This window comes from Rutilus rutilus (assembly GCF_951802725.1).
Source record: "Rutilus rutilus genome assembly, chromosome: 24".
Taxonomy (NCBI): domain Eukaryota; kingdom Metazoa; phylum Chordata; class Actinopteri; order Cypriniformes; family Leuciscidae; genus Rutilus; species Rutilus rutilus.
The window spans coordinates 3211994-3221000 of record NC_140228.1 but is presented as its reverse complement, the minus strand read 5'-3'; the positions used below and the strand labels follow the sequence as shown (position 1 = coordinate 3221000).

At 37.6% G+C, this 9007-nt stretch overlaps 1 protein-coding gene across 1 annotated transcript; it reads right to left on the bottom strand.

Annotated features, from left to right (window-relative positions):
• Positions 1-2337: 2337 nt before the first annotated feature.
• LOC311283655 (uncharacterized protein) lies at positions 2338-8160 on the bottom strand. Its single transcript, XM_084398207.1, has 14 exons — positions 7735-8160; positions 6973-7053; positions 6319-6705; positions 6080-6181; positions 5631-5863; positions 5329-5507; positions 5109-5202; positions 4663-5007; positions 4317-4434; positions 4141-4232; positions 3914-4028; positions 3551-3820; positions 3209-3385; positions 2338-3060 (listed from the first exon to the last, which is right to left on the bottom strand). Exons 1-14 carry the CDS (start codon positions 7970-7972, stop codon positions 2855-2857), a joined length of 2637 nt encoding a protein of 878 aa, XP_084254333.1. The 5' UTR covers positions 7973-8160; the 3' UTR covers positions 2338-2854.
• Positions 8161-9007: the final 847 nt, after the last annotated feature.

The window sequence follows — 9007 nt, the reverse complement described above, 5'->3', positions numbered from 1 at the left end:
AAGGGAAGAAAATAATGTTTTTTCTGGTGGCTCCTGGTTTGTTGTTTTTTAAAAAAGAAAAGAAAAATTAAAGTCTAAATAGTTTGGCATATCAATACATTTTGGGAAATTAGTACAAAGTGTGTGCAATCATCTTTAAATGTTACAGACGCATTTTATTTGATTAAGAGATTAACTTATATCTGTTTAAAACAAAATACTGCATGCTAGAATAACTAGTAGGCTACTTTTTGTAATATCCATGTAGGGTTACATCCTATCTTCAGTCGGAAGAGCCTGTTTTTTTTTTTTTTTTTATTGCAGAACTTATACATGCATGATCAGGGAAACTAAGCGTTGTTGTATTTCTTTCAGTAAAATAATTACAACAACAACAAAATAAATAAATATCCTGGACTTGCGTACATCAAAAGTCGGAAGAGCCTGTGAATACCATATATGGACAAGTGTGACGAGGCTTTGACGTTTCCATGGCGCCAGAAGGACAAGCTGTGGTTGGACTAACGTTTAGGTCAGAATAAAAAGCGCTCCATATCGCAAACTATGTTTTGCTGTCGTTATGACGTCAGTAATACTGTCAGTTAACAAAGAGGTATTTCTATATTGAAAGAAATTACACGTTTACCGAGATCCTAACCCTAACCCTATAGTGTAGTAACTACACACTTCAATGAACTACAATTTACAGCACCCGTCCTATCGACACAGTAATAGAGGCTTATGGGTAATGTAGTTTAAAAACGTCTAGTAATAGAATTAAATAAATACAATCTTTAATGAACAAAGGGAGATCCAAATATGTTCATTCTACAAACCTCTTTGACATATTTGAGAGCCAGACTGAAATTTGGTATTTTACTGTGGGCACTATTTAAAATGTTTTTATAACACCTTTCCATGTATGCCAGACATCTCTGTCCAACATTATGTATTAAACATAACCTAAATAATTGTCCTACCAATTTTAACTTTGATACGCTTATCAGACTTTGCATTTGCAGACTTTGCAGAATGTGCATTTTTATGCCCTTCCAGGGGTGCTATGGGACCCCTGGGGGAGGAAGGGGAGTAAAACCTACACAGATGTACTCTCTTCATCATGGTCAACAAACTGTATTGAGGCACATTTATATCTGAACATTTTTTTTCTTTCCCCCCTTTTCTATATTTACATCTTGCTTGTGTTAGGTTTTGATTATATTGCAAGACTCTGAACTCGGAATACAAAAATACAGTAATATTTTACAAACGTTGTATAATACACGTTTTCTGAATTGCTAAAACACTAAACCCCCCAAATTCTGAATAGCCTAATCTAATTTGTCGAACTGTATATAATACAAGTCAGTTCAGAGTGCCAAAATTGACTCAAAATGTTGCACTGAATGTTGATACCAACAATGAATGGAAACAATATAAGAGGGAGAGGAGGAAGAGTATGTGTGTAAGAGATGGTGAACAAGGAGGAATATGAGAAAGAGCAAGTGTGGAGAATGTTGTCAAGGCTGGATCTGCTTTAGGGTTTTTCCCTTTGCTTGCAGAGATGACATTGTCCGTGATGTGAATAAAGTCCTCAGTCTGAACCCAACATGAAGACATGATGCTGAAGCAGAATCAATCTCTCTCACTTACCTTGATTCTGCAGTTGCACATCTCTTCTGAGTGACTATAATGCTTTTCATTTAGAGTTTTTTACTGTAACCTTTTTGTCTTTTACAGTTGGGTCACTATATTTTCACAATATGCAAGTGCTGAATATACAGACATTCAATACTATACAATATTCAGTACGATACTATACTTGCAGTGCATACAGTATACAAGTTATTCACCTTACTTACCTCACCGGTAAGTTGTAATTACTATACTTTTGCTATATAATTGCAAAATTTGTTTACTTAGTTACGATACACTTTTTTTCGGTAACTGCGTGCTTTGGATTCTGTGTTCTTATTTTTTGATGTACTGTAGTGTCTAATGAATGATCGGTAGTGTTTATAATATTGACTCACTGTGTGTATGATTGAGACTGAGCATTGTTTAATTTATGGTTTCGAGGCAATTATTTGATTTTGCAGAAGAGTCAGAGGTTTTCTGAATGTGGTTTGAAAATTTGTTTTTGTGTTTAAGGTTTTGAGAATGTGAGTGATGGTTTCAAGAAATGTGTTTTAGCAATCCAGAAAACTGTAACATTATACTGTATTATATTGGGGAGAAAATTATTCCTCCCCATTATTATGGTTTTCTTCCTCATAATCTGCTTCTTGCATGTCTCTAAACAAGTTTCAATTGTTATACAGCACCCTAGAGTTCAACAAAAGTACCCCACACAGTACAGTACTTCAATTAATGCACTTTATTTCCACCACTGACTGGTTGTAGAGGCATGCATGCACACAATTCTATATATGTGAAAGAAGAGGTAACACTTTGGTTATATTGGTAACACTTTACAATAAGGTTCGTTAGTTAACATTAGTTAACTACAAAAGTTAGCATAAACTAATAATGAACTGCACTTATACAGCATTTATTAATCTTTGTTAATTTCAACATTTACTTATTAAAATCTTGTTAACATTAGTTAATGCTCTGTGAGCTAACATGAACTAACAATGAGCAGCTGTATTTTTATTAACTAATGTTAACAAAGATGAAACAAATACAGTAACAAATGGATTGCTCATGGTTAGTTCATGTTAGTTAATACATTAACTAATGTTAACTAATGAACCTTATTGTAAAGTGTTACCCTTATATTTATATGGTGATAAAAAGCAGATGTTATTACATGCTTTATATTCATAGTTAAGGTCATTGTCCAGAAGTATGAAAGGTGCTACACTCTTGTTGATTACAGTCCATCATCAGATATTTCGTAGTCACTGTCGTACTCATCAGCTGAATCACTGTACAAGAAGTTGATGTCCTCTGCTCCAGACAAAACTTGCAGGTAACAGTCTCTTGTTTGCGCCTTCATTTCTTTGATTTGATGCCGCTTTCTGAGGATGATGCTCTGCAGACCTTTCAAACCCTCTTCACTTAGGCCACATTGCGAATCTTAAAAGAGGAACACAAGAATATAAGACCAGCCTTAGAAACTTTATAAACAGTCATCATTGTTGTGTATATTTATTAGGACTGCCCCCTAATAGTAATCTTTGGTCGGGGCAACCCTACATTTATGTAATTTATTACAAATACATACTTTTCATTGTCTCACTGGAAAACAAGCAGGACAGCTCTCTGAGGGTATCGGAACGAGTTGAAAGAGATTTCCAATGGTGGTCCATCTCTGCAACAAGAATCTTCTGCTCCTCCTCAAGTCTCCTTACTGACATGATGATGTCAAACGCCCTTCTCTTTGTCCTTAGATCGACAGATTCTGGGATGCATTTATGATAAATAAATAAATAATTTGTATTAAACATCAACCTTAAAAGAAACTCTGAAATTGTATGGGGTTACAGAATGAGATTTAAAGCATTGCGGGTTATGTGTCATTATGTATCAGATTTGTCAGAAGCAGTCAACAGACTAGTGTACATACCACTGTGTGGAAGCTGCCATGGCCAAGCGGTCTCACCAGACAGAATGGTTTCCAGGCAAAGAGTTTCTGTGATTGGAACCATTCTGTTGTATTTCTCCACAACAGATGTCAGATGTCCCTTCTCCTCCCTGATCTTGCGGCGGATTCTGGCACGCCCTTTGTTGCCATCGGCATCTTTATAGAGACGCTGGGAACGTCTCTTGATACTGGCTACCAGCACCTCAATTCTGCTGGCCAAGGCATCAGCATCATTTGTAGTTGTTGTTGATGCTGAGAATAAATAGGTGTGGTTTGCACTTTACAATACCAGTAACAATTACAATTATTTGTAACTAAATGTATTACAAGTAATAATTTCCTCACCGTCAGCCCAATCCTTTACATCATTCACCCAGTCTTCCAATTGGCTCGCTGTCACTGTCAATTGGGCTTTCATGGACTCTAGGTTTTGTAACTGGCTTTGCAGAGATTTAGTGGTCTACAATAACAAACAATAGTAAGAAACAAGAACCAAATGTTCAATGCACAGCTTCATACACTGCTAACATGCAATACTGAACATCTAAAATTAATTCTACTGATGTCATTACCTTTTGATATCGACGGGTCAGTGAGATAGCCAAATTGTTGAACTTTTGCTGATTCCAGCGCATGGCCATGAGAGTCAGCATGTCTGTGCGTCCTGCAAACACAGAAAATATGATGTTACCATATCCCCCTACTTATTATGCAAGGATGTAACTAGTGCAGTATGTGGTCATCTTACCTGCTTTTGACATATGCTTAGTGGTTACTGCAATCCTAGAGAGGAAGGCATTGCACTGTTCCACCTCCTCCCCTAGAGTTAAACCAGCACCGTCCTGATAAGCCCCACTCCATTTCACCTGGTTAAGAATAAAATGAAAATGTCCATGAGCAAGACACCTAACCCCAGCTGCTCCCGACAAGCTGGACGGCGCCTTGCATGGCTGACACCGCCGTCGGTGTATGAATGAGTGAGTGAATGGGTGAATGTGAGGCAATATGTAAAGCACTTTGGTGGCCATGGGTCTGTTAAAACGCTATATAAATGCAGTCCGTTTACCATTTATCACATAGCAACATTTCCTTACCTCGCATTTAAAATCATGGGCTTTGGCATGAAATACCGAAAGAAATGGCTTCATGTTAAGAAGATGCTGGAGCTCTGGACAGCTTTTTGCAACTCTTTGGAGGTAAGGCCAATATTTGCAGGTCACATCCATACAAAAAAAAGTGATTTGCCTACTGGCCAGCTTTTCTTGCAGGTACAGGGGATAGGCAAAAATTTCCCCCCTATACATATTTAAGGCAGAGAGCAGGACTCCGTGCCGACACACCGCAAGCTCCAATCCCTCCTCGTCTACCTTGCTGGCAGATCTTTGGGAGGTCTCTCTGGCTGCTGACCACTCCCCTCCACAAACACCTCTTCCACTGACCTACAATATGGAAAATGTTTGATGAAAAAAAGAGTCTCCTAAACAAACTTTTCAGAAAGAGGTTATTAGTGCTGTAGTCTAATTATCATCTAGAATTTTACATGTTTGGTTGTGTTGTGAATGTGGTCCACAAATCTTTTCACGTCTTCGTCCTTGGCTATGAAGACGCCTTCAAAGATGGCCTGTTCCTCAGATCTAAAAAACAACAAAAAACAACAATTGATGATTGACAACAATTTATGATAATTTATAATCTGGGATTACTTGGTTCACAGCTATGTTTTCTTATTAATACAAACACTGTGATACAGTTTGGTGTACCTAGCAGCATTCTTGAAACGGTAATGCTTGCGGTTTCCATCAACTGAAACTGCAAGCATATCTGGGGTGCATGCAGGACAGTTGAAGGGCTCTTCCTTGCATATATTGTCCACCTCAAATCGCACAGCCTCCCACTCAAAAAAACTTTTCTGAAAACTGTCTGCTGAGATCTTGCCAGTCTATTAAAAGTAAGGAAACCAACAGCTATTAATGTACAACAAATACATAAGCATCAAACAGCTTATCAGCCCACAACTCAAAGATATCAACAACACTGCAGGATAGATAAATTCAATACTCACACGACCAAAGCGGACAGTTCGCTGATTCAGCATTCTTAGAAATGCTTGGCAGGACAGTCCTGGTGCCGCCATCTTCATTTCTTCAAATGAAAAAAAGACATCTGTGGCATAAACTGTGGCAAACTGAAGGGTTGCAGGCCAGTAGTCACTTCGGTTTAGGTCAGCGACTCCAGCAGTCCAAGTAGCTTGGCATGCCTCACAAATTAACTCTGGCATGCTTAGATCATGTCGTCCTGGAAATATCAAAAACACATCCACTGTAATGTAAACCTTAGCTGATTAATCAGGGTTTGGGTTCTTTGTACAATTTATACATTACTTTGTATACTTCATATATATATATTTAAGTTTTATATCTATGTGAAACGTGTAGGGAGTCGCGTATGGATAGATATTTATTTTTAAGATGCTTCTCACACAGGACAAAATAAAGTTCTTCACATTCTTACCATTCATTGTGACCACAGCAACAATCTTTCCTGGACTAACCCTCAATGACTCTGGAGAACAACCACAGATTTTGTCAGGCATCTCCACAGGTACAAGCCGGACTGAAAACACAGAGTATCCACATACATTCAAGATAAAGCAATAAGAGACAAAAAGGCATAATTTAAATAGTAAAGCTTATGAGCTTAACTTTTCTAAGAATGAGATATATGTTGTACACACACAAACCAGAACTTACCACAATGGGAAAGAGCCTTATCCACCACGAAAGTTGTTGGAGGCAATGGCTGGAAGAATCCAGCAGTCATGGCATCTCTGTTGTGGAGGACATGTCTGGTGTGCATGCTGACGTCACAATCAGCACAGAGGAAGGGACGTGGTCGACAGTCACAACACCGGACAGCCGCTGGATTTCTCCCACACTGTTGGCAGATGCGTGTTGCCACATTTTCTTGTGCCGCAGCAGTGTTCACCAGACGGGGTCTCTCTGCCCTCCACCTCTCCGAAAAGAGACTTTGCCGTGTGCTCCAGTTCGAGGAAGCCAGAAGTTTTGGGGTTTCAAGAGGTGATGCCTCATCACCTGAGGATTCGCTTAGTGAGTGCTGTAGATCTTGTAGAAAACACTCTGTAAATGGTAAGGAATATTAAAAAACAATAATTTCTTTCTATGTACATGTATATTTTTACAATATTAAAGTGTACTCCATTATTTGTCTGCGAAAGGATCAGTATTCTAGCTAATTTTAAAATAGAAACATTTTAAACATAAAATTTACATTCTAACCCACTGTCATATATATATATATATATATATATATATATATACACACACACACACACACACACACACACACAGATACAAGGGCTAATGGAAACACAATGAAGTACACACCAACAGTCTCTGGAGTAAAGGCCACTTCACAGTTAGTGTCAGGAGCAATGAAGGGAGGATCAGTCTTACGAATGTGATCAGCTGTAGAGGATAAAAACAACACAAATCAACATTTGTTACATTCAAATTTCTAACTTGTCCCAAGGCCTGGTTACCAGCCTAAATTGGTGCAAGGTCACTGTTTAACTTACTGTATAGCTAGAGAGAAATACTAGTACACTTTTTGTTTCCCAAACCCTAACAGAGACAGTCCAATTACTGTCGGTTATCTGCATACAAGGTGTCACTAGATGATGACAGCAAATAGGAATGCTTATATAGAAGGAAGCTGGCTGGCCATTGACAACACACTCTGAAGAACAAACTGTTTCAAACACAGCCTTGCCAAGACCAATAACTTGCAAGAGATTTAGTGCAAGCTAGCTCATTTGACATCATAACCATATTGACAAGATTTTCTGACAATGTCAATAAAGCCCACAATAAAACTAATTTTTATGCGCTAACTTGCTAGTTTATACTGCTTTACACAAATATGTAATATTAGCCTTAATCTGTCTCTTGCAATTAATCCAAGACTTGTGACATATTTAATTAATCTACTTTTTATGTAAAAAAATCAAATGATTGGTTCTGGTTTGATTGTTTTCCTGACATATCAAGCTATACATAGGCCTATATTCCTTGATTTTATACACTCATACAGTAAGTGCCTAAACAATGTAAATCTTCAAAATATCTTGAATGAAAAACAATACTGACCCTTATTTGACTGATTCCTGCTTGATCTTGGCCTCGCATAGACAATATTTCCAGTAATGTCTCTTTTTCTCCATTCCACCCTCGGCTCAGGTCTCTTCACTGGTGCTGCTGCCTCCTCTTCTTGCAGCTCACCAAGAAGGTCATCAAGACTTTGGAGCTCATCCTTCAGTTCTTGGTCATCAACCAGGTTATCCAAGATCATGAGGTGTTCTTGGATTTCTGAATCACTCTTGGACATTGTGATGGACAGAAACACAAACAGACAGAAAGACTCACAACGAAGAGATGGACAGATAAAACAAATATAGATGTAAACAGAGAGAGAGAAAAGAAAAAGAGAGAGAGAGAGAGAGAGAGAGAGAGAGAGAGAGAGAGAGAGAGAGAGAGAGAGAGAGAGAGAGAGAGAGAGAGAGAGAGAGAGAGAGAGAGAGAGACACTGATGAGTAGTACAGGTTAACAAGACAGACGTGGCTCTTAAAAGTGCCTTTGTTTGTGTGTGTGTGTGTGTATGTATACTGTATGTGGTGTGGGGTTAGAATAAAATGAAATTGAAGCTGCCAAATTTGAAGGACCTAAAGGAAAAAAACAACAACAGATTTTAACATTTTACACCAGTATTCTCTTCATCTGTGTTGCCAGAATGGGCTAGAGTGTATGTGATATTGATTTTATACAGTTCAATAAACAAGAAGTTAATATTGTTAATTACATTTTATACCAAAAAAATAAATAATGTAAGTTTTGCTCTATTTCGCCAAAAAAAGCCAAAGCCACAGCTGAACTTATATATATAACACCGTTCTTCATCTGAACATTTATAATGTTGGATAATAGTTGTGGGCTAATGTAATACTGGAAATCTTACTTTCCCCTATAATTGTACCTTGCATGATTAAATGCGACAAAAATTAACTTTCAGTATTTGATTAGCTAACTTTGCTAGCCTGCACATGTGGTGTAGCAAGCTATATGCTTTAATAATGTCTTCATTATCATTGATATCTTCAATATCATTTTCCGTCATAAGAAAAAAAATGACACCTTACACGTCTAAAGGTTCTAAATTTGTTCTTATTGTCCTGATTCAAAAGTTTTTGATGTGTACATTTAAGAATAGTATCCATCTCTATTAATTAACTCTTCTACTTACCGAGTGGAAAATCGCAATGGACCTTGGGATCGCCCCATACAGTGACGTCAGCGTTATTAATTAAGAGGATTTAATAAATATAAATAAATAAATAAATAAACTTTGATTAATTGAACACAATCG